Source organism: Sarcophilus harrisii, chromosome 2, assembly GCF_902635505.1.
Source record: "Sarcophilus harrisii chromosome 2, mSarHar1.11, whole genome shotgun sequence".
Lineage (NCBI taxonomy): Eukaryota > Metazoa > Chordata > Mammalia > Dasyuromorphia > Dasyuridae > Sarcophilus > Sarcophilus harrisii.
The window spans coordinates 301839786-301866264 of NC_045427.1; the positions used below are offsets into that span (position 1 = coordinate 301839786).

The 26479-nt window shown below is 35.5% G+C and overlaps 3 protein-coding genes across 3 annotated transcripts in view; 2 read left to right on the forward strand and 1 right to left on the reverse strand.

The window, feature by feature from the left end:
• Positions 1 to 13238, forward strand: part of SNW1 (SNW domain containing 1) — a 32067-nt gene extending 18829 nt beyond the window's left edge. The window contains exons 9-14 of the mRNA XM_031952438.1: positions 1779 to 1895; positions 3350 to 3491; positions 5124 to 5220; positions 9434 to 9551; positions 12226 to 12389; positions 12497 to 13238. Of these exons, the coding sequence (XP_031808298.1) occupies positions 1779 to 1895; positions 3350 to 3491; positions 5124 to 5220; positions 9434 to 9551; positions 12226 to 12389; positions 12497 to 12695 (837 nt within the window). The 3' untranslated portion in view covers positions 12696 to 13238. The remainder of the gene's footprint in view (positions 1 to 1778; positions 1896 to 3349; positions 3492 to 5123; positions 5221 to 9433; positions 9552 to 12225; positions 12390 to 12496) is intronic.
• SLIRP (SRA stem-loop interacting RNA binding protein) lies at positions 13235 to 17989 on the reverse strand. Its single transcript, XM_003756200.3, has 4 exons — positions 17650 to 17989; positions 15073 to 15131; positions 13871 to 13978; positions 13235 to 13330 (listed from the first exon to the last, which is right to left on the reverse strand). Exons 1-4 carry the CDS (start codon positions 17738 to 17740, stop codon positions 13277 to 13279), a joined length of 312 nt encoding a protein of 103 aa, XP_003756248.1. The 5' UTR covers positions 17741 to 17989; the 3' UTR covers positions 13235 to 13276.
• The window catches only part of ALKBH1 (alkB homolog 1, histone H2A dioxygenase), a 37964-nt gene continuing 29332 nt past the window's right edge, over positions 17848 to 26479 (forward strand). Inside the window, exons 1-2 of the mRNA XM_012547594.3 lie at positions 17848 to 18029; positions 23421 to 23529. Of these exons, the coding sequence (XP_012403048.1) occupies positions 17865 to 18029; positions 23421 to 23529 (274 nt within the window). The 5' untranslated portion in view covers positions 17848 to 17864. The remainder of the gene's footprint in view (positions 18030 to 23420; positions 23530 to 26479) is intronic.

The following is a 26479-nucleotide window of genomic DNA, read 5'->3' on the forward strand; positions in this document are numbered from 1 at the left end:
CAACTATCTCTCAGGATCAGTGGAATCACTGCTTTATGTCCAAATTTTTTTTCCCAACTTGAGGGCATCAAGAATGTTTTACAACTCATAAAATTTAATAAAATAATGAATTTGATTTAGGAAAGAATGATAACACAGAATAATGTGTGATGTATTTCTTTTTTTTTTTTTTTTTTTTTTTTTAATCTTTTTTTTTTTTATGGCTTTTTATTTACAAGATATATGCATGGGGTAATTTTTCCAACATTGACCCTTGCAAAACCTTCTGTTCCAGCTTTTTCTCTCCTTCCCCCCACCCCCTTCCCTAGATGGCAGGTAGTCCCATACATGTTAAATATGTTAAAGTAAATGTTAAATACAATATGTGTATACATATCCCTAGTTATTTTGCTGCACAAGAAAAATCAGACTTAAAAATAAGGTAAAAAATAACCTGAGAAGGAAATGAGAAATGCAAGCAGAGTAGAAATATGCTATGTTGTGGTTCATACTCATTTCCCATAGTTCTTTTGGTGGAGGTAAGCTGGGTTCTCTTCATTATTGAACAAATGGAACTGATTTGGTTCATCTCTTTGTTGAAGAGGGTCATGTCCATCAGAATTCATCATATAGCATATGATATCTTTCTTAATCTTTCCCATGACTCCTGAGAGCTCTGCCAATGAAATAAATATATAATATTTTAAAAATAAAATTTAAAATGTATATGCCAATTAGTAGATATATGTACATATTATGTAAATATGTATATGGCATAAATTATTTAGTAAAGTCTAGGATGTATTAACATGAACAAATTATGAAGCTTGTGAGATAAAGCATGCAGTATACAAAGAGATATACCACTCTGTCCTATGAAGTGCATATACACCTTTAGCCTAATTTCATTTCTTTTGAGTAGTTTGAAGCCTGCAATATAGAAAAACAAAGGCAATCCATGTTATATGACATTTAAGTTGTATTTCCTGAGTTGTTAAAATGAGATACATATTTTAAAACACCACATCTTAAACTATCTAGTTAAACTAGGCTACTTTTTGGTTTAATAGGAGTCATTATATCATAATGCTAAGAATTTGGTATTTAACACAACAGATTTTTGTTGCTTTTTTTTCTTTTTTTAAAATGTCTCCCTATCTCACCCAGACTAGAAACGAAATGGTTACTCACAGACTCAATCCCACTACTGATCAGCTCCAGAGCTTCAGTCACTTCTAATATCAGCTTAGGTTGCTTTGCTCATTCTTAAGCAACCTGGTGTTTCCCTGGTCTTGGGACTCCCCATATTGGTGCTTGATTTAGTGTGGACATTTAATTGGCTTGACCCTACTGCAGGTCAGAATTTTGAGATTCAAGTGATCCACTAGCTTTAGCCTCCCCTGTAGTGGTTTCAGGCATGCTCCATCATGCATGGCATAGTAAGTATCTCTTGATAATTATAGCTTATTCCACGATGAGTGGTATGATTAGGTACTTAAGGGGCAGCCATTTGGCCCTTTGATTTTAGCTATTGTTACCATAAGAGTTAACTTTCTAGAACTAGTGAGAGTAGGCTAAGGTACATAGTGCTTACCAATAGTCATATCACAAATCAGCTTAAAACAGGTACTCTTTGGGGAAAAGAGGTATGTTTATTAAAGTACTAAAACATTTAGAAACCTATATAAAACATGACTGTAAGAAATGCAGAAAAATGAACTGCACCCACAAAATGGTAAGAAATTTTAAAAGAGCTCAAAAATGTCTCTCATATGACAAGTGCTTGTCTTTCATACCAGGGCTATACTATTCCATTAGACAAACGTCTGGCTGCTGATGGGAGAGGACTACAGACAGTCCACATAAATGAAAACTTCGCCAAACTTGCTGAAGCTCTTTACATTGCTGATAGAAAGGTTTGTCTCTTTGATTTTTTTTTTTCCTGAGGCTCTGATCTAATTTTGCAAACTCATGTTCTCCACAAACTAAATTTACCAATACCATTGTATACTTAAGTCAGTCAGCTTTTTCACCTATTTTGCTAAATTTAAATATCAGAAGCTACTCAGTTTGGATTGGTATTTTAAAATTTGTTTATTTAGAGCTTTTGTTATGAATTAACAATAATAAACCAAAGATAACATTATTTCTGTTTTTGTCTTTATCTTTGGTCTGTATTTTTTGATGAAATTTTTAAGATTGTGTATTTTCCTCTTCAGTTACTTTTAAGAAAGCAGTGTTACTTCATGCCAGATATGGATATTTAGATTTTTTTTGCCATGTAATTAAGCTGACTTGGGAATTTTAGTTTCTGTGTACCATGAAAACCAATTAAGGAAAAATGCTTATCATCCAAATTCTGAAAGAAATAAACTGCCATTTATTGTCCCCTATTTTACAGATGAGAAAGGAGGATCTTAGAGGTAAAATAACTTGTCTAAGGTCACACAGCTAGTAAATCATAAAGCTAAGTCTGACACCCAAGTCCTTCTGAATCCTCTGCTTTTGGCACTAATTCAGACATTCCTAACTTTATATGTAATTTCAGTTCATCAAATCATTGCAGTAACATTTATATCACGTACTAAAAAAAAGCTAAGTGAATAGAGAGATTGATTTCCATAGAAAATGAAATTGAATGGTATCACCTATTCACTTCAGTCTGATATGGTATGGCATATGTACAGTATTTAGAAAAGGACATCACAGTGAGAATATTGAGTAAACAAGATTTGTGTCCAGATGTTCTGTATTTCCCATTCGCCTGTGTTCACATTGTGTCTTAACACCTAAATATGTCATATATTAGACTAATGGAATTTTCATTTCAGATTCTTTTTGTAAAAATTCAAGGATAACATTGATTTATTAAGTTGAGTCATGTTCTTGAGTTTTATAACTCAGCAAGACTGAAGTGGAGAACTAAGGTTGCTAATTCTTTTTGTGTTAGGATGTCTTCCTAAGAGGTAGTACAGTATGATGCAGTGAATAGCATGCTGAAATTGGAACCAAATGATCAAGATTTTGGAATCATAGGTTTAGAAATTGAAAGGCACCTTAGGGACCAATGTGTCCAACTCTCATATTTTGGGAATAAAAAAACTGAAGCTGAGAGAAATTGAATCCGTAGCTCAAGGTCACCCAGTAAGTATCTAAAACCAGAACTTGAACTTGGGTCTTAACAAAGTTGGCTTTATCCATTGTGTACCACTGAGCTTATATTAGGCAGATCACAAAATTGCTAAAGGCTTAGTGTTTTCATGCTTAAAATGAGGTTGGATCTCTGAGGTCTTTTAGTTGTGTGTCTATTATTCTCATGAGTAATAAACTATAATCATTTGCATTGTTTAATATTTGTTTTGACTAATAGGCTCGTGAGGCAGTAGAGATGCGAGCTCAAGTAGAGAGAAAGATGGCCCAAAAGGAAAAGGAGAAACATGAAGAGAAGCTTCGAGAAATGGCTCAGAAAGCTCGGGAGAGAAGAGCTGGAATCAAGACCCATGTAGAAAAAGGTTTGTTAGTCTTGTGCATAAAGGAAGAGTATGTGGCAGAATTGGAGTGAAAGTAGCAATAATTAACTATTAATAAAAGGAGATATATTGGGCCTTGCTCTCAGAATTATTTCCTGAACCATGCTTAACAGTGTAACAAGTAAGAATAGTTAGCAAATTACCGAATTATGTTTGTTTTCACATATATTCCTGAACAATCATTATTCAAGAAACTTATTGTCATTATTACACTTTTTCAGTATCTTAAGAATTTGGGATCACATTGATGCAAGTTTTTCTTCCATTGGGGCAGATAGCAATCATTTCATATTTTCTCATCCTGTGCAATTTCTGACAGTATTCTTCCTTAGATAATCCATCCAACATTCTCTCTCCTAGGTATTTTTTAAAATGTGTGGGTACTCCTATCGATAAGAAAACTAACAGAAATCATAGTTCCCAAGAGATGGTGAAAAAGATTTTAACAAAATACAACACCTATCCCTATTAAAAATACTAGAGAGCATAGGAATAAATGGAGCTTTCCTTAAAATGATAAGTAGTATCTATCTAAAACCATCAGCAAGCATTTTCTATTATGAAGATAAGCTAGAAACCTTCCCAATAAGATCAGGTTGTGAAGTAAGGATGCCCATTATTATTATTATTCAATATAGTACTAGAAATGTTAGCTATAGCAATAAGAAGAAAAAGAAATTGAAGGAATTAGAATAGGCAATGAAGAAACAAAACTATCACTCTTTGCAGATATGATGGTATACTTAGAGAATCCTAGGAAATCAACTAAAAAACTACTTGAGAAATAACTTCAGAAAAGTTGCAGGATATTTTTAAAAAGATTGTTTGAGTTCTGGTTGAACACTAGCCATTGAATCCCTAGCTCAAGGTCACCTAGTAAGTATCTAAAACCAGGACTTGAACTTGGGTCTTAACAAAGTTGGCTTTATTCACTGTGTACCACTGAGCTAATGTTGGGCAGATTACAAAATTGCTAAAGGTTTAGGGCCTTCATACTTAAAATGAGATTGGACCTCTGAAGTGTCTTTTAGTTGTATGCCTATCATTCTAATGAACAATAAACTATAATCATTTGCATTGTTTAATATATGATGCCTTACTATATGGCCAGTCTACCTTCTTTTATCATTTTTACATTTCCTTGATGATATGCCTTATCCTATATCTTTCAGCTTCCATCATCATGTGGGAAAGTAAAAGAGCTGTCTTGTTTCCACCATTATCCTTTGGGTCTTCATAACATTTTAATATATTTTCACAACAGTCTTTTAATATAAAGTTAAACCTGTTATCACCATTTACACGGTTACAAAAATAAAAGGCTTTTTTTCCTTGGTAGCAATATTTTTTAAACATGAAAGTGTTAGTGTAATGTAATTCACTCATGAATTATTTTATTCTGTGCCTGTATATTAGTTTTGATAGAGAATGTTCTTAATATTTAAAGATGTTACTGAACTAATTTTAACTTTAATCTGGGTAAGCAAAAATGATAACAGACTAATAGAGGATTAACTTGGGAGCCAGTAGAATTCTTGCCTAAAGTAGGTAGATTCTCCATATTTTTCAATGTTCCTGAATATATTACAATAATGAAGCAATTTTTCTCTACAGAGGATGGTGAGGCTCGGGAACGAGATGAAATAAGACATGATAGACGCAAAGAGAGACAACATGACAGAAATCTTTCCAGAGCAGCTCCTGATAAGAGGTAAGTCTAGAAAAAGAAAAATAATTAATTTTCTTTTTCATGCAATGGAAACTAACAGCTTTTTCCTTGCAACATTGATAAATTTTCTAGGACCATAAAATGCTCTCTGATTTCATGTAATCAGGCATTTTGAAACATTTTTTATGGTGCAGGGTAGAGATTTGGACTACATAAATGATGGGCACTGCATTATGTTTCAGTAATGCTTTGGATTTTTAAAGCATTTTCACATAATCTCATTTGATCTCTAAATATGGGGATATATAAATCCTTACTCTCAGGGAGTTTACATTCTAATGGAGAAGACACCACATAGATTTAGACACACACGCACACACACACACACACACACGTACGTATACACAGATAGTAGAAGGCATTTAGAGAATCAGAATAGGTTTCCTTGATACAGCAAAGTTAAATGTGGTTGAGAGTATAGTATATCTTTTAAACACAGTGGTGTAGCTAATTCTAGCTCTATTTAGTAACCTGTAATGTAGGATCTATGCTGGGAATAATTCACAATGGGATTTGAGATTAAAGAACTGAAAATTTAAGGAGCTTGAGGAAAATCAATATGGAATTTCCCTAGTCTGTAAGTGCAGGAGAGAAACAGTGATCCAGATGCTGAATTGAAAAAGGAGAATGATTGTGGGGAAGGGGCAAATAGTACCAATATTGTGATATCACAGTCAGGGTAACACAATATTTAGCAGTTTCTAATTAAAGGCGTAAAGGGCTTGGAATATGCTATTCTAGAGGGCAGAGGAGCTAGGATTACAACCAAGAATCACCTATCCAGAAAAACAGTATAATCCTTTGGGGAGTGGGACGGGGAGAGGAAATGGATAATCATGAAATAAATGGCTTTCTATAAATTCCTGATCAAAAGATCAGAGCTGAATAGAAAAATTTGAATTTCAAATACAAGATTCAAAAGGAGCATAGAAAAGTAAATAGGGAATAGAAATTATTAGGGGATTCCATAAACTTGTAACTTATAAGAACTTTTTCATTATTAATGCAGTTAGAAGTATGCAAAGATAGAGAACATGACACGAGTGTGAGTTGAATATGATGGGATGCTATCTTAAATAAAATTAAGGTTAAGAGAGGAATGCACTAGAAGAGGGAAGGGAAAGATAAAATAGAGTAAATTATTTCACATAAAAGAGATACAAAAGAGCTTTTACGAGATGGGGGACATACGGAGAGTGCTTGAACACTACTCTCATTGAAAGTGGCTTAAAGGAAATAACTCAGTTTGTTATAGAAATTTTTTTGCCCTACAAGGAAAAGTAGGAGAAAAGGATAAGAGAAGGAAGGGGGGAGGAGCAGCAGAAGGGTCTGACAGTAGGGGGGGTTTGGATTAGGGGAGGTAGTAGTCAAAGGCAAAATACTTTTTTTTTTTTTTAATTAAAGCTTATTTTCAAAATGTATATGGATAAATTTCGACATTCACTTCTACAAAATCATGTATTCTAACTTTTTTCTCTTCCTTCCCTGCATCCCATCCCACAGTGGGCAAGTGATCCAATATATGTTAAACATGTGTAATTCCTCTCTCTATATATATATATATTTCCATAAATAACATGCTGCATAAGAAAAATCAGATCAAAAAGAGAAAAAATGAGAAAGAAAACAAAATGAAAGCAAACAACAACCAAAAGATTGAAAATACTATGTTGCAGCACACATTCAGTTCCCATTGTCCTCTCTCTGGGTGCAAATGGCTTTCTTCATCACAAGATCATTGGAACTGATCTGAATCACCTCATTTTGTCTAAGAGAGATCATCATATGGTATTGATGTTGTTGTGTACAATGATTTCCTGTTCTTCTCACTTCACTCAGCATCAGTTCATGTAAGTGTCTCCAGGCCTCTCTGAAATCATCCTGCTGATTATTTCTTACAGAACAATATTCCATAACATTCCTAGACCACAATTTTTTCAGCCATTCTCCAACTGATGGTCATTCACTGTTTCCAATTTCTTGCCACTACAAAAAGGGCTGCCACAGATATTTTTGCACATGTGGATCCCTTTTCCTCCTTTATGATTTCTTTATGATACAAACCCAATAGAGAGACTACTACATCAAAGGGTATGCACAGTTTATAGCCCTTTGGGCATAGTTCCAAATTGCTCTTCAGAATGGTTGGATCAGTTCACAACTCCACTAACAATGTATTATGAGTGTCCTAGTTTTCCCACATGCTCTCCAACATTCATCCTTATCTTTTCCTGTCATTTTAGCCAATCTAAGAGGCATATAGTGGTACCTCAGAGTTGTCTTAATTTGCATTTCTCTAATCAGTAGTGATTTAGAGCACCTTTTCATATGATTAGAAATGGTTTTAATTTCTTCATCTGAAAATTAGCAAAACACTTTTAAGGATGGACACGGTAAAAGGAGAAGAGAGTAGAATAAATGGAGGGAAATAAGATAGAAACAAATTCTACACAGCAATTACAACTGAAAAAAATTTATGGCAAGCTTCTCTGATAAAGGCTTCATTTCTCAAATTTTTAAAGAACTAAATAAAAATTATACAAATGAAAGTCATTCCCCAATTGGCAAACGGTTAAAGAATACGAACAGGCAGTTTTCACACAAAGTAATCAAAACTATAGTGAGGAAGAATGCTCTAAAGCATTATTGATTGTAGAAATGTAAATTAAAACAATTCTAAGGTGTGCTACCTTATACTGCTTAGTATAATTAATTATATATAGTATAATTAATATTATAATATTAATTAGCTAATTAATATTATAATAGTATAATTAATAGTACAAAAGGAAAAAGAGGGGATGTGGAAAAGTTGGAACACCAGTGCATTGTTGATGGAATTTTGAATTGATTCAGCCATTCTGAAAAAATAATAGGGAACTATACTTTGAACCCAGGATCACCACAAAGTTTGTATCCCAAAGAGATTTAAAGAAAAGCACCTATATGTTACAAAAATATTTATATAGCAGCTCTTTTTGTGGTGATAGAGAATTGGAAATTGAGGGGTATGTCCATCAATTGGGGAGTGGCTGAACAAATTGTTGTATATGATTATAATGGAATCTATTTTGCTATAAAAAATGATGAGTGGTTAGATTTCAGAAAAACCTGGAAAGACTTATATGAACTGATACAAAGTGAAATAAATAAAACCAAAACATTGTACACAGTAATAGCAATATTGTGAATGACTTAACTCGTGACGAAAAATGCCATTCATCTCCAAAGAAAGAACTGATAAAGCATGAATGTAGATCAAAGCACACTTTAAAAAGTTTTTTTTTGTTTTTTTTTTTTAACTTAAGGGGCAGCTAGATGGCTCAGTGGCTAGAGGACTGGCCTTGAAGTCAGAAGGACTTTTAATCCAGCCTCAGATACTTAATACTTTCTAGCTGTGTGACTCTGAGCATATCACTTAACCCCAGTTGCCTCAGCAAAAATAAATAGTAACAGATAATAGAATATTTTATGTCTCAGTCTAGAAGATAATGTGACTCTTACAGCCAGAGTTTTATTAACTCTGAAAATAGCATTGTGGATTGAATGTAACCTCTAAGGATTCTTTAAGTTACTGTATGCTTATTTTTTAAAATTCTGTAGTTAATTTTGAAGTAAACATTCAAAAGAAATCATTGTGAGATTTGAACTTTAGTAACAAGTACTCCAGGTTCCATTAAGTTTTAAACCCAAAATAGTACTAGATTCAATCACTGGTATTTTTTTCCCCCTCTTTTAACACTCTGATAAGAGCAGAATTAATAATTTTGGCCACAATAAGGAACTAATTTGGACTTTTAAAAAAGTTCAAATAGTAAACGAAATTTGCACAATGTTGATCCTACAGCAAACTTAGTTCTCCAGTACATGAATATAAAATAAATTCCACAGCAGTTGTCCCTACATATACTATAAGCTAATTATTTGCATTAAAGAAATACATTTCAGACAATTAGTCTCTTGGCATTCCTTTGAGTTATCAAGAAAGCCAAATTGTAAAACCTTACCTTCTCTGGTGATCATGTATTTGAAATGCTACAAGGATTGCTAACCTGATTATGTAATATCAGAGAATGAGTACACAGTACATGAAGTTTTCATTACTAACTGGGTGTTCTTAAGCTGAAATATTCAATTTGTTCATATAATAAATGTTTATGAAGTCAAGTGTATAACTGGTAATATTTTAATATAGGTCAAAATTACAGAGAAATGAGAATCGAGATATCAGTGAAGTTATTGCTCTTGGTGTGCCCAATCCTCGGACTTCCAATGAAGTTCAGTATGACCAGAGGCTATTCAACCAAACTAAGGTATTTAATTGGGGGTGGGGAAGGAGGTTGTGCTGCGCAGGGACGTGTGCATGCATGCGTGGGTGTGTGTGTGCGTGCCCGCACTTCTGTGTGAGATGTAACTTATCAAATCTACTAATGATTATGAGTTTATGAGTTATGGCATGCAACAGGTGGAATCGTATTAGTTTGGGTAGAGTTATAAGAGATTAGAACAAGAGAACAAAAAAGTTCTCTAAGTACTTTTGAAGACCTAGCCCTGATAACTTTGTTTCTAAAATGAAGACAAAAGGTAGGTATAAAGATGTATCCTGCAGTATTTTCTTAAAATACTGTTACCTTGTTAGCACATTCAACATGCAAGGTTAGAATTAGAACTAAGCAAACATGGAATTGTTTTTTTTTTTTTTTTTTTTTTTATTTAATAGCCTTTTATTTACAGGATATATACATGGGTAACTTTACAGCATTAACAATTGCCAAACCTCTTGTTCCAATTTTTCACCTCTTACCCCCCCCCACCCCCTCCCCTAAATGGCAGGATGACCAGTAGATGTTAAATATATTAAAATATAACTTAGATACACAATAAGTATACATGACCAAAACATTATTTTGCTGTACAAAAAGAATCAGACTCTGAATTATTGTACAATTAGCTTGTGAAGGAAATCAAAGATGCAGGTGTGCATAAATATAGGGACTGGGAATTCAATGTAATGGTTTTTAGTCATCTCCCAGAGTTCTTTTTCTGGGTATAGTTAGTTCAGTTCATTACTGCTCCATTAGAAATGATTTGGTTGATCTCGTTGCTGAGGATGGCCTGATCCATCAGAACTGGTCATCATCTAGTATTGTTGTTGAAGTATATAATGATCTCCTGGTCCTGCTCATTTCACTCAGCATCAGTTCGTGTAAGTCTCTCCAGGCCTTTCTGAAATCATCCTGTTGGTCATTTCTTACAGAACAGTAATATTATAATTTTCATATACCACAATTTATTCAGCCATTCTCCAACTGATGGACATCCATTCAGTTTCCAGTTTCTAGCCACTACAAAAAGGGCTGCCACAAACATTCGTGCACATACTGGTCCCTTTCCCTTCTTTATAATCTCTTTGGGATATAATCCCAGTAGTAACACTGCTGGATCAAAGGGTATGCACAGTTTGATAACTTTTTGAGCATAGTTCCAAACTACTCTCCAAAATGGTTGGATTCGTTCACAACTCTACCAACAATGAATCAATGTCCCACAAACATGGAATTGTAATTACATCATTATAGCATACTGATTATGTGTGAACTTAGAAAACCATTACATCACCATACTAAGTATATATGTGAACGAAAGAACCATTATCTCATCAATCCCACTGAGATAACATCTTGTTTCAAGTATACTTCTCCAGAGTTCTGGCTCTCTACCTTGTACAATGGAGAAGATATAAAATCAGGGAGGGTAACCTGCTCAACTACCATCTCTAGCACTTTTTTGTGTGGCTATGAACTTAGCACAATTTTTCTAAGCCCTGTTTTCCCTATTTTTGAAATGAAGAGATGGAACTAGAAGATCCCTACTATCTAATTTATTTGACATTAATATCTGTTTTAAGTAAGCTAATTTTCCAGATTAGAGCTTGCTTCCTAAATAACCACTGAAAATGAAAAACTCAACTCTGTAGATCTTGCTTCAAAATCCTGCCTCATTATATTAATCACTTGTAAGTCAGAATTTAGAGCTAAAAGAAATCATCTCTTATTTTTACTACCTCACTTTAGTAGAAATGTGCAGTTAAGTTGCTAGGTGGATAGAGCATCAGACTCCAGTCATTGTTACTTTATTGCTTAATTTACCTTTCCTCTTTGTAGCTCTTTCCAGTAGTTACATTATACTGCTATCAAATGGTTTGCAAATGATTGATTGAGGAGGATCCGAATTCAAATGCAACCTCAGACACTTAACTAATTGCTTTCTGGACACTTAATGCTAATTGCTTTCTGCTACCCCTCCCCCCAAAAAATCCCAATAAATTTAAGGCCTAGAGCAAAGTAATAGTTTAAGGCCAGGTCTTGCAAATCTCTGACCAGTGCTTTTTCCTTTACATCAGTTTGTTTTTTCTTGATAATTCAAAGTTCATCATTTGAACATTTCTTGTACTATGTCATAATACATATTAATACCTTTAGGAGCTATTGAGAAATGATAATCTTCCATGGGTTATATGGTCTAGAATTACTGTACTTCATAATAGGCTTATCCAATGGTAGATCTGGAAATAACCTCAGGCATCATCTTGTCTAATCCTATTTTATAGATGAGGAACTAAGGCCTGAGGTTAAATGGCTTATATAGGATAAAAAACATCAGATGCAGATTTGAACCAAGGACTCTAATCATCATTACTTTGCTATTGAATTTACTTCTCCCTTTTATAGCTCTTTCCAACAGTTATATCATCCTACTATCATGTGATCTGCTTTTCAGGTTATTTTGTTGCTTTTAATTACTATTAACTTGGAAACTTAAATTTATGTAACTTTATTTTACAAACAATCCTAAATTCTGAGAAAGGACTTGAGAGAATTCACCAAATACCTATTTTTACTATAGATTTGCCCAAGGAAAGCACTACTTTAATTTAAACTTTTCTAGATGCTACATAGATTTTTCTTGTCTTTCATTCTTTCACAGGGTATGGACAGTGGTTTTGCTGGTGGAGAAGATGAAATTTATAATGTTTATGATCAAGCATGGAGAAGTGGCAAAGACATGGCCCAAAACATCTACAGACCCAGCAAAAATCTGGACAAAGACATGTATGGTGATGACCTAGAGGCCCGAATAAAGACCAACAGGTAAAGCACTATTCAGTTCCAGTGTTCAAAATAATTGTTTAAAATTGTTATTTTTTTTTTTTTTTTTTTACTAACAACAGCTTATGGTCCATTTGATTCTATCCTAGATTTGTTCCTGATAAGGAGTTCTCTGGCTCAGATCGTAGACAGCGAGGCCGTGAAGGACCAGTTCAATTTGAAGAAGATCCCTTTGGTCTGGACAAATTTTTGGAAGAAGCTAAACAGCATGGAGGGTCTAAAAGACCCTCAGACAGCAGCCGCCCTAAGGAACATGAACATGAAGGCAAGAAGAGGAGGAAGGAGTGAGTAGGGTAGCCTCTCAGAAGAGAATGAACTATTATCCTTACTCTAATGACAGTGGTCATTGGGGAATTCTATGTAAATGGTCAGGATGAAAACCAAATCTGGGATTGTAGATCCCACTACTTTTTATTACTGGGGCTGGGGGAAAGGGAAGTATACTTTAAACTAGTCTCTTTATTTTTAAGGGGGTGGGCCATATTCTCAGTGTAAGGTTTTTGTTTACCCCTCTCCGTCAAGCCACCTTTCCCAACTCCATTAACATTGACAGAAGCTCCATACTACTCGGCCATACCAAATTAAGACTATTTTGTCTTTAGTGACATTAGTTTTGGTGGATTAACATTTCATAGTAGAATTAGTCTTGTACTTATCACCAACCACACTGAGTAGTTGGTGGAGTAAGAGGGGGTCTTCATATTATGAAGTTGTCCACTGCTTGTTGAATGTTTGCCCCCATTATGTGTTTTGTCTGGTTTTAATTTGGAATGGGAGAGTTGGCTTCTGTGTGATGCAACTGTTTTAAATAAAACATTCAGATAAACTTTTCATAGCATAACATTTTTATTTCACAATTTATTAATACATTATTCCAGATTATTCTCCTCCTTCATATCTCGTCTTTGGCGCTGAACAATGACCTGAAAAAAAAAATGCACATTAGCACTGCTGGGAAGAGCAGAAAGTTGAAATAACTTATCATTCTTTAAAGGGAGTGGAGTATTACAGAGCTGATCTCAAATACAAAAAGCAAAACAATAATAGCACTGTTATTTATTATTATTAATAAGTTCTTTGCTTCTCTGAAAAAAGTTCATACATTATGGTAATATAACCAACAATTACCTAGTTTTCCTCAGTGTTTAGAAAAACATACCAAAAAAAATGTGTCTAGCTTTTTTGTGGACACTAGTATGTCAATTAATTACTTTGGAGATTTTTCATAAATATTTATATTTTGTACATATAATATCTCCATATCAGTGAAATTGTTGAATACAAATACCCATATCTGGTGAAAAGAATCTCTGTGATTTAAAAAAAAAAAAAAAAAAAATCTGCCTGGTCTTCTGCTGACTCCATGCTACTACCATTATTTACTAAAATGAGAAGCAAGAGATCTAACTGACTTTTGTACCATCATTATCATTAATGACAACACAGAAGTGATCTTATCTTACGTTGACTCCATCAATGAAATGATTTTCTTGCTGTAATACTCTTTGAAGTTCTTCTTCTGAAGAAAATCCAACCCAACAATGACCTTTATGAAAGCCTGTGTCTTTTTCCTAGAAAACCAAAATAAGGAAAAGAGTATAAATTAATATGATATACATTATAAAATATAAATATAAAACAAAATGTGAGTATAAATTAATATTGTATATAATATGCCTACTGATTATACCAACACCAAACTCTTAACCTTCCAAGCTAGTAAGTAGAGTTCATAGATGATGAAGTATAGTATACTCTATTTGATCAAAGTTGTCTTATTAAGATTTTCTTGGTAGAATCCAAGAAAAAAGTAAATAATAGTAAAAAAATAAAAATAAAAGTAAAAAATAGTAAAACTTATCACAAAGATAAATTCTAGCTTACTCTCCATTTTAGTAACTTTTAAAAATTTTTAAATTTTCTTGGATTCTAGATAGTAAAACTTATCACAAAGATAAATTCTAGCTTACTCTCCATTTTAGTAACTTTTAAAAATTTTAAGTATTAAAATTTAAATTCTCCAGAAATTTATACACCAGTAATACATCTGCATTTATTGCATATATCTACAGTAAAAAAGAAAAATTATTAATCTCATTTATCTGGCCCTTATTATCTTAAGTCCTGTCATACAAACTATGTTGGTACAAAGGCCTTAATCTCTTAAGGTCCTTTGCAGTTCTAAATCTATGACAAGTATATAAGTAATGTCTCCTGAAATCAAGAGATAAATAAAATCAATGTTTGAGGCCAGGAAAGGCAATATGATCAATCTAAATAAAATTTCCTTGTGCCTTCTTTAAAGTCTCAGACCTCTGATCTAGGAGACTGTCACTGTTACTTTGAATGAAGTAACAAATTTATACCCCAATTTGAAGGCTCTAAAAAGGGAAAATAAAGCAGTAAGAAATCGGTGTTTAATTGATTCCAAACTACTATATATCTTCAAATTTTTAAATGGTTCACAATGTTAATAAATCAAATACTATTATAATTACAGACATGTATTCTACAGCTATAGCACCATAACTTTAAGCTAAAGGTTCCTGCATAATCACCTGATTTTATCAGGAAACCTTTTGGTAGATTTACGCCATTACACACTAATTGTTTCTGGATAGCCAGTCTATTTTGGTAAAGAATCAAGAAAATAGTCAACACTCACAAATGGTAGGAAACATCTTTTCACATTACCAAATTGACTGAAGTGTTCTTTGATCTCTTCTGTGGGAAGAAAAAAGTAAATACGTCAATTAATTAATTTTTAGATTTTCCATCACAGAATTAGATAACAGGAAAGCATTTTAAATATACCCTAGCCCAGGGTTCAAATTTTCTTATGACAACTATTTTTCATTTCCTTGATGGCCCCCACAGAAAAGACAAAATTCAGTAGGAATAAGGGTTGGCTGGGTTCCATTTGTGGCAGGCATGGGTTATGCATAGATGCTATCCATCTACACCCAAAGCTATTAACTTCCCAATAAAGTACAAATACCTAACACTGATATTGCAGGGTCTTACCTCTCCAACTTTTTTAGTTGTATCTGAAAATCTGCCCTCTTTCCACCCCTTTTCTTCCTATTTCTTCTAACAAATACTGACCCTACCATTTTAGGCTAATCTGGAATACTGTTTAGTTAGGGGGACTAATTTGAAGGACAATGAGAAACTGATGTCCAAGGGATGACAGCCAACATGTGAAGAGTCTTCATCTAGTCATATCACATAAGTATCACCTTGGAATGGGAAAATTGAAGGAGTCATGACAGCTGTTTTCAAGCCCTATCATACAAACTATGTTTGTGCAGTGGGATTTTGTACAAAGTCTGTGGGCAGTTTTCCTCTAGTAAGACTATAGGCTAAAGATAAAGAGCGTGCTGTTTTTTTTTTTTGTTTTTTTTTTGCCTTTCTCTCTATCCCCAGGGATTAGCACATAGTAACCACAATGTCATCTTCCTCTTTTAAAATGAGCTCTGGAGAAATTTCTCCCTAAGGTTCTCATTTTCTGTACTGCTATGTACATGGAAGTTAATTTTATTTGGTGTTAAGTCCAGGATTTTAAAATTTAATAAAAATTAAGAGCACACTAACATAATGTGTTCTTTCCACTATACCATGCATGCTGGGTTATACATTTTTTCCCAACAAAACCAACTCCTACTCTCCCTCAGCCAAGTCATGTGGTTTGAAACAATTACTAGCTGGTGACTCTGGACAAATCACCAAATCTGCCTATTTTCCTTTCTGTAAAATGGGAGTGGTTGTCCCTTAGCACCTCTCTGGCAGGGTTGCTTTGAGAATCAAATGATACCTCAGTACTCATTGTTAAGTGGTTCCAGATGGCACCACAAGTGGCAAAACAGTACCCAATGAATTTTCCCATAAGGAGTACATCTCCAGTCCTTAGCCTAACTTATCACTCTCCACCAAATTCTCCAAAGGGGCAAGTGGTCTTCCAGCTTAGGGAGAAATGAGTCAGGTCAGCCCAACCCAGTCCAATCCATCTTGGCTCCTCCCTTCTTGACCCAACGCACTTTCAGAGAACAACCAGGACCTTTCTCCCCACCCCATGAAGTAAGCTTCCCAAGACTAAGGACAATAGTAACAGCAGGAGGGATGATGGTGAGGACTGAACCTCACCGGACTGAGCTCTATGCCGGACCAAACTCACATCCCTACTGCTTACCCAAAAAGAACAACTTTTACAAGTTCAGAGTGCCCAGCAAGTGTCAGGGGCTGAAGCATTTTTTTCCTTCTCGAAATAGCTCCAATACCAGATTCTACGAGTTTTAAAGCAGAGGAATGCTTAAGTGCTACTATATTTGTAGAGCTCAGCACCGTGCCTGGTGCGTAGTAAGCACTATATAAATAAATGTTAGCTGTTATAACTATTATCGTTTTTGTTCATTGTTATTAGGCCTGTTTGTTTCTTCTCCTGGAAAATGTCATATAAAAATACTTGTTTATCCAGACAGTCCCTACCTCTGTCCAAAGAACTGGCTATTAAGTAATGAGCACGGTGTGGATTGTTGGCACGGGCGCAAAACGGGACCAAAAAAATTACACCTTTACTTGCACTAACCTCCAAAGGAAATTAAACGCTTCCTTTTAATTATTAAAACAACCATCACCACCTACAGCATTACTTTGACGAGTTTCACCACACCTAAACCCTCCTTGGCAAGAAACATCTCCTGTTTGTGCCGTTCGGCTGGAAGAGCACTGAGCCTGGGCCGGCCAGGCCCAGGGGGAGTAATGGTCCGCGGTCCTCTTCCGCCTCCCAACCAAAAACGTGGCCATTTCTCCTGCTCCGCATCCCTTCTGCAGCTCTTTCCGAGAGAACCTAGGCTCCTCCGAGGGCACGGAGACCTTCCTTTTTTTTTTTTTTGGCGTTGGAGGTTAATCTCGGGCCACTAGGAGGAACCTGGCCGCAAACCCCTAGCTCAGGCACTTACTAGTTGTATGACCCCCGGGGGAAATCATTTACGCGACCTGCCTCAGTTTTCCCATCGGTAGAATGGGAACATAATGACATACCTCCCAAAAGGGCTGTGAAGATAAAGCTGAATTATGTATCAGGTTTGGGCAAACTAAAAAAAAACACCACCAGCAATCATTAGTGACAAAGACTGGTGGGGAGAGATGGGATCCAGCTACTTCCTCCCCGACCCCTTTAATTGCCGGGGAGTTCGGCCACCTCCCCCTCCCCCCGGGCCTCCCGCGCCCGCCAGTTACTCACTAGAGGCAGCCGTCCAGGGAATGCGACTGACAAAAACCGTGGCCAAAGACCGCCCCGTGAATGCAGAACGCAAATACGTCGCAGCAGCCATTGGGGAAGCCGGCAACTCGCCGATTTGGAGACCCGCAAGCACGCACCACTCGCCAAGGTGAAGCAGTCAGCAGTCCGGAAGTGGATCTGGTGACGTCCTTCCGGGTCGGGAGCCCTTTCGGGGAATGATGGGAACGATGGGGAAGATGGCGGCGTTGGCCGCTGAGCCGGGGGAGGATGCTTTTCGGAAACTCTTCCGTTTCTATCGGCAGAGCCGCCCCGGGACCGCCGATCTGGGAGCAGTGATCGACTTCACTCAGGCCTCCCCCGCGCGGGGCACCTGCCCCAAGGTACGGAAAGGAGGGGACGGGGCGCGCGGTCTCTCCTCCGGCCGCGAATCGCCGGCTCTTCCCGGCACGTTGGTCCGGGGGCGGGCCCCGGTGCCCGCAGGGGGTCGCCCCTCCCGGGAGGGGGGGAAGGTGCACGGAGGCGTCTCGGGCCGGCGTGCGCTCTGCTTCTTTGGCGGGCATCTTCTTTCCTTCTGCTCGCCCGGGGCCCCGAGCTCGGGGCGCGTAGTAGGCGCTTCAGAGGTGTTGGCGGGCGCCCAAGAGGCTACTTTCAGATCCTGTGTCTTTTTGCCAGTGGCTTTGCACGTGACTCACCTCTTGCCTTATTTCCCGTCTTCTCCCTGGGGCGGGGAGCGGTGAAAGAAGAGAATTCGGGGCGGGAAATCAGAGACTTAAATGCATTCTAGAAAGAAAGAGACGCGCTACCTGTTGACCATCTCGCTGGCTGTGAGACTGGAACAAAGAGATCTTAAAAGTTATAGACTTAGATCTGGAAGGGACCCCAAGATCATCCATCTATTGCCCCACAGCTCTGCGTTGGCAGGTGAGATCCAGAGGGTCGGAACTACTTGAGCAAGATGGCGTAGGTGATGCGTGGAAGAACTGTGATTTAAACGCGCATCTTCTTACTAACCTCACTGCTCTTTTCCCTGGGGTAGCCTGCTTCCTCTTTGAGGAGATTTGTTTGTCTGCTTTAAAACTTTTTCTTTATTTTACCCAAGCTGGAGGTACGGGCTCTATTTCTCTGATCAGTAGGCTGAATCTCATCCGGTTGGAGCAATTCCAATCTGGTGCTTAGCACAATGTCTGGTACGTAGTAGGCACTTAATACATTTTTTTTAAATTAAATTGAATTGATCAGTATAAGATGTTTGTCCTGCTGTTTTCAGCTTCTTAGCAGTACTTTTGTTTCTTTCTTCCTCCATATCCCCCCTGCCACAGAGGTCATATGATATCTGTCTGAACTTCCCAGTTTGAGAAATCCTCCACCTCTGCTGTAGCCGGAATTACAAATCTAACCTGCCTTTCTGATCTGTCTTATTAAAACTCTCTGGAATCGAGGGTCAGGGTCCCTACCTGTAAAGTCCATTGACTTTACTTTGAATGGCTCTTAACTAGTTGTCCTTGCTCTCTTGGTTGAATGTAAAAGTTATCTAACAAGAAGTTTTAATCAGGTCCATTCCCCTGCTCAGTGACCCCAGGATAACGTACAAAAGTTGTTTCCTACACAGTTCTTGTTCCTTACATATTGAAATATTTATCTTTGATGAAAATTGCTGATCTCACAATAAAAAAAGAAAACTTAAACAGATTAAATTTCTGACTTTAGAGTGGAATCCAAGATTCCCCACCTTACACATATTTCTTACATTCTATAGATTGAGGCATAGATGATGTAAAATGTCCTGCAAGCTAGGTCTTGGCATCTACCGATACTTTAGTGTCTGATTGGAGCCAGTTTCAAAATTTTAAAGATAAATCATATTTATGGTTATCATATGCATCATCTTTTTGATTCTAGAATTCAGCTATCTAGAGATCTAGCCCAGAAATTAAACAGAAAATTTATCTCAACAGCCATAGTAGGTGTCAGGGAAATTTGTGTCAAACCTTACATGCTGTACTTATTTAGAGTCCAATTACTTGTTTTTTAATTCAATTTTTTGTCATTGTATTTATAGTATTCTTAATTCATTTTTTTTTTCTTTCCATTTCCAATTTCCCTACCCTCAATCCCTTCCTCACCCAGAAGGCACAAATAATACTTATGAAGCTATCTAAAACATATTAGACATTACATTAATTAGACATCAGACACATTAGACATTAAGTTTTTTTTATTTAAAATTTTTACATTTGTGTAAGCCATAAACAGATTAGCATAATGGGAAGACTGAAATTTCAGATTTTCATTTATCTATGTAAACTTAGGCATGTCTATTAGCCAATCTTAGCCTTATTTTCCTCCTTTCTAAAATGGAAATAATGCTTATATTACCCACTTTATGGATTTCTGGTAATCTTCATAAATCATTTTTTCATTATTTTTATTACATTTTGGGCTTTTCTTTGCAAAGACACTGGAATAGTGTCCCATTTCCTTCTCCAACTCATTTTACAAATGAGGAAACTGAGGCAAACAAGGTAAAATGACTTACCCAGGGTCACACAGCCAGTGAGTATCTGAGGCTAGATTTGAACTCAGGAAGATAAGTCTTAACTCCAAGTCCAGCAACTCTATCCAGTCTTCCACTAAGCTGTCCTTTCATTATAATCCCATAGCCAATTAGAAGCAATAAACTTGAACTGGGGAGAGAAGCTATTATATTGAAACATACTGAAAGCAACAAGTGATGGACTGACAACAGAGGAGGACATAGACACTAAAAAGCAGAAATAATATAAAAGGTCTGGAACCATTTAGTTTATTATCAAATAACCCTTACACATTTCAGTTTGACCTGAGTCCTCTCCTATACTCCATGGTAACAAGATCTGTAATGTTTAACAAAAGACTGTGTTCCTCTTTTTCATTCCTTAATGCCTTTAGAATTGTGTTACTTCTAGCCTGGATCTCCTCTTTGTACACGTGGAATAAGCCAGCCGCTATTCCCATCTTTGTTATTTTTAGTATCATTTCTATTTCTTGCCACATTTTGGGAACTGATGTTAGTGTCAAAATATGGTGGCTCCACTGCCATTGATAGCAAAAAGAATTTGTCTTAAAGATCTTGTTACATCTTTTCTAGTTTTTATGTTTGTTGTTTTCCTTTCAGTTACATTCTTAAATTCTCTTGATATGACTTATTTGAGCTCTGGCCATGCTTGCAGTAATTTTTTTTTTTTCTCTTCATTACTTCTTTCTCTTGTGAGGCAATACTTCTTATGATATTCTAGGACATCCTTCTTGATAAAATTTTCTAAATCAGAAGTGTCCAAACACCATTATTTGGCCTGTAACACATCTAATTTAAATCCGATTACAATGTAATTAGGAAGTATTTAGCAAAATAAAAATACAATAAAACATACATAATGTTAAGAAAACACAGAAGAAAAATAACATTGTCTATAACCGTGATATGGTTATTGATCTCCAGATCATCCTGGAGAATCAAATGGGCCTTAGGAGGCATTGCTACCAATACTAATGGTGATGAAATTCCAGTTCAGCTATTTAAAAGTCTCAAAAACGATGCTCTTGATGTGCTGTGCTCAATATGCTAGCAAATTTGGAAAATACAACAGTGGCCACTGGATTGGAAATAATCAGTTTACATCATAATTCTAATGAACAGCAATGCCAAAGAACGTTCAAGTTACTGAATAGTTGCATTCATTTCACATACCAGCAAGATTATGCTTAAGATTTCACAAGTTGGGCTGTAGCAATATATGAACTAAGAATTGCCATAAGCACAAGCTAGTTTTCAAAGAGGAAAAGAAGCTAGAATCAAATTGTCAACAGCTGCCGGATTATAGAGCAAACAAAGGGGTTCCAGAAAAATACCTGCTTTTGTACTTCATTGCGTACACTAAAATCTTTGTGTGGATCACAACAAAATGTATCAAGTCCTCAAAGATGTGGGAATACCGGTCATCTTCCCTGTCTCCTGAGGAAGATGAATGGAGGTCAAGAAACAACAGTCAAAACTGAACATGGAACAGTTGATTGGCATAAGGTTAGAAAAGGAGTACAATAAAGATGTATATTGTCACCTTATTTGTTTAATTTGTTTTTGGAGTTCATTAGGTAAAATGCTAAGCTGGATGAATCAAAAGCCAGAATTAAGGTCGCTAGGAGAAATAGCAATAGCCTCAGATATGGAGATGAGATGCTACTTTGATGGCAGAAAGTGAAATATTAAGAAGCTTCTTGATGAGAGTAAAGGAGAAGAGTTAAAAGGTGGCTTGAAACTTAATATCAAAAAACCCCAAGATTTTGACACCTGATCTTATTACTTTCTGGCAAATAGAAGGAAAAGAAATGGAAGAGCAGTGCCAGATTTTAAATTCTTGATTTCAGAGTTAATTGCAGATGGTGACTACAACCATGAAATTAAAAGATGCTTGCTCCTTAGAAGGAAATTTGGACAGCATATTAAACAGCAGAGACATCACTTTGTCAGCAAAGGTCTATATAAACAAAGCTATAGTTTTTCCAGGAGCAATGGATAGCTGTGAGAGTTGGTACAAGGAAAGCTGAGCACTTCAGAATTGATACTTTTGAATTGTGGTACTGGAGAAGTTTTGAGAGTCCCTTGGACAGCAAGGAAATCAAATTAGTCAAGATTTAAAAGAAATTCAGGCTATTCATTTAAGGTCAAACACTGAAGCTTAAATACTTAATTGGATTAAATAATTAAATACTTGATGAAGATAGAAACTCAGAGAAAATAGATCTCAGTGGAAAAGACCCTTAGAAAAGCTTGAAGGCAAAAGGAAAGGGACAGTAAAGGATGAGACGGATAGGTATTATCATAGAAACAATGAACATGAGCTTGGGTAGACTTCAAGAGATAATAGATAGGAGGAGGATGGTGTGCTGTTGTCCAAGTGGTCATAAAGAGTTGGACACAACTCAATGACTGAAAAATGTTAATATATTTTTCTAAGTCATATGATCTGCAGCAATCCTTATGTACATATTTGAGTTTAATTCCAGTGTTCTAAATGACTTTATAAGAATGCTTAAAAATTCAAAGATCCACAGTCTGAGGGTACTCTCTGATTAGGATAATTCTTTCCCAGTTTACAACTGGCTGAAAAATTCATCACCCTGTGACTAAATTGATGATGGGATTCCAAATTTAGCTACACTAGACCTCAGCTGATAGGTATATACCAAAATTCAACTCTAAACATTTTGACATGGTGGTGTTCTATTGATAAGGCCTTCAAGAATGTCTCTTGCAATTGATCCTTTATTTTTATTAATACAATTACCACCTTAATTCAAGCCTAGTCTGTTTCATTTGTCTCCCTGCCTCAAGGCCTTCCCCACTTTAGTCCATCTTGTATATTGCTGTCAAAATAACTTTTTAAGTGCAAAATCTGATCGTGTCACTCCCTTACTCATTAAACTCTAGTGGCTTTCTGTCACCCTAGAATAAAATGCAAATTCCTGAAGGCATTTAATTTAAGAATATGGCCTCATCTTCTTCCCAGCCTTCTGAACTGACTTTCTATTTTCCTATCATTCCTTTTCCCATCTCTAAGCCTTTGTACTGACCATCCCCCATGCCTGTAATGCTTTCTTCATCTACACCTCATCCCTCCACCTACCCTCTTTTTTTTTTTTTTTTTTTTTTTGAGGTCACATGGATAAATTATTTTCCAGAATGTCATTTTCAGCATTTTTTGGCAATCTGACTTCTGTTGCCTTTCTGCCAGGTATTGAGTTCTCCACTAAGTGTGTCCTCGGTCAGTGAGCAAGATGCATGTAGAGCAGGACTTCAGCCAGTCAGCAAGTGGAAAGCCTATGGCTTGGAAGGCTATCCAGGTAAGCCTCCCCCCTGTTCTAGATAAGGTGCAGTCAGTGCAATCAGTTAATGAGATAGACAGATAGACACACATAATCAATCCCCTTGCAAAATTTAGTCTAAAAAAGTACTTGTTGATTGATTAAATACATATATTAGAAGTCAACAATCACTGGTTCATGTGCCAAAGAGTATTTGCTTATCTATGATAAGTTCCTTTACAATAAACACTTTGTCAAACTTATGGCTCTTCTGCATTATTAACCTTCATCTTTATGGCAGAAGAGGCTTTGGAGGGTGTGATATTATTCCTTATTTCCATCCCAAATTCTGCATGCATTCTTTTTTTTCCCTTATCCCCTCAGACTGGAATGGCAACTTAAAATAGTTGGTGATACCAGATACAAAGAAAGCATTGAGTATTGTATAGAGTCTAGAATTTTGAATTCTTATCTTGCCTGTAGAAGATGATAAGCAGAAAAAAAATCAAGGTTATAGATAGAATAAAAATAGAGAAATCAATAAAGTGAGCAATCAAGGGAAAATAGCTATCTTCCACAATAATTGGGCCCTTGTGTATTTTAAAGATTATAATATATTTGGGAGAAATTGCCTATCCCATTTCTAAAAGAAATTGAATTAATTTAAATATAACAAAATTGAATCTATATTTTTATCAGTTGTACAAAAGAAAAAAATAAGTATATTTTTAAAATCTAGTTATGCTTATATCCATAATGTGCAGGAATAAGTCTGGGATTATTTTTTTTTTTTTTTAGTTTCAAGTATAGCAACACAGACCTTCTTGATGAAATCCTGGGTTATTCAAGAGATTAACCCACATTTCCTAGTTGGTAAATGGTCAAAGTATTTGAAAAGGAAGAAATCCAAGCTATCAATAACATGTGAACAAATGTTCTAAATCACTAATAATGAGAAAAATGTAGATTAAAGAAATTCTGAGGTTTTGTCTTACAACTGTCAGATTGACAAAGTGATTAAAAAAAGGGGGGAAATGACAAATATTAGAAGAGCTGCATTGGAAAAATGCAGTAATTCTTTTTTGATAGCACTTTGAATTGGTACATCAGTTCTGGAAAGCAATTTGTCAATCTGTCTCAAAAGTTATTAAACTATACATGCCCTGTGACCTAGTGCTACTAGTGTACTCTAGGACTCAAAATTAAAGTAAAAGATCTTATATGTAAGAAATGCATATAGCTTGTTTTTATGGAAATATGGGTGATCTAATTATATATATGAATGTAATGGGCTACTATTATGATATAAAAAATGATGCAAGTTACAATTCCAAAGAAGACTTATGAGCTGATGCAGAGTAAAGTGAATAGAACCAGGAGAACAATACATTAACAACATTGTTTAAGTAAACTTTGAAAGACTTAAGAACTTAGATTAATTCAATGGCCAATTTTAATTCCAGAGTACCTAGCAAACCAGTGATAAAGCATGTTGCTCACCTTCTGCCAAAGAAGTGATGGTCTCAGAGAATAAAATAAGACATTTTATATACTTGGTCAATGCAGAAATTTGTTTGCTTCACTAAACATATCTGCTACAGAAATTTTGTTTTCTCTTCTTTTTTTGTTTTTTTAAACAAAGAGAGAATTTAAAAAAAATTTTTTTTAATTAAAAAAATTTTTAAATTTAAATTTTTTTTTAAAAATGAGAATAAAGAGAGATGGCAGAAAGAGAAAAATGTATTTTTTTGGAGGGGGGAACCTTTATAATTAAAATAAAAAGGCAATATAGAAAATTAAGTAGATGGAAAAAATGACTTGCTCATATTATGACATGCTATTGAAATAATTCATTAAGTTAATCTATCAGTTCATTGGGGCATTGACCTTGTACATTGAAAATTAACTGGTCCCAGAATTTTTTTTAAAGTAGGGATGGTAGAGAAGGGAACAGGCATTTATTAAGTAGTTACTTTGTGCCTAACATTGTGCTAAATACCTCTCAAATATTATTGCTTGAAGATCCTTCATCAGAGGAAAAAGAATAGGTTGGATTACATTTGGGAAATTATATAGTGCTTTCAGTGATCTCAGCCTGCTTTCTGACTCAGACTCCTTTTTTTTTTTTTTTTTTTTTTTTAAACCTAAGAACACAATATCCAAAGGACAATGGAAAGATGTGTCATGATCTTGGGTATATAGCAGCATGTTTCCAACGATGATCTAAGCTGAGAAAGTAAGAAATATTATGTAAGATATTATAGTCAGAAATGGGCTGATCCACTAGAAAGAACAAAGGATAACAGACAGGGTAGCTTAAGAAACAGATTACCATCCACTAAATATCATAATACCTAGAAGAAAGCCTGGAGTAACTGACTGGATCTTTTTTGAAAGATGACAGAATATGTATGAGAATTAAAGTAAAAAACCTGGGGAATTATGATTTGTACCAATTCAAATATTCACTGAGCTCACAGATCCATTAAAATCTTTAATGAAAAAACCTTATATAAATATACAAAATGTAGTTATAGAGGAAATACTTTAAATGATATCCTTTAAATATATATTTTAATATTTTCTATTTCTGTTGCTAACAATACCTTTGTTTTAGATTAATTGAAGAAAAGAAATCTTGAATTATTCTTCTGTACACTTTATATCCACATATACCTGAGAAATGCCCTTTAACTTTTAATGGCCTGCTTTTGTTTCTTTGTAGATTCTTTAATCCTTTTGCTCAGTACTAACAGTTGCATTTTGTGGCATACCAGGTTGTTTTCTGTGCTTTCTTGATGTTTCCTAGCATTCCATAAATATTTTAAATTATCCTTATAAAATTTATTTTGCCTTTCTTCTTATAGTAAGCACTTTTAGCTCACCAGATACTTGCTTATGGCATACATAATTAACTCTTATATATGCAAATTTATATATTCATCCCAACAGCTTTCATTTTATTCTTTATTTCTTTCACCTATAGATC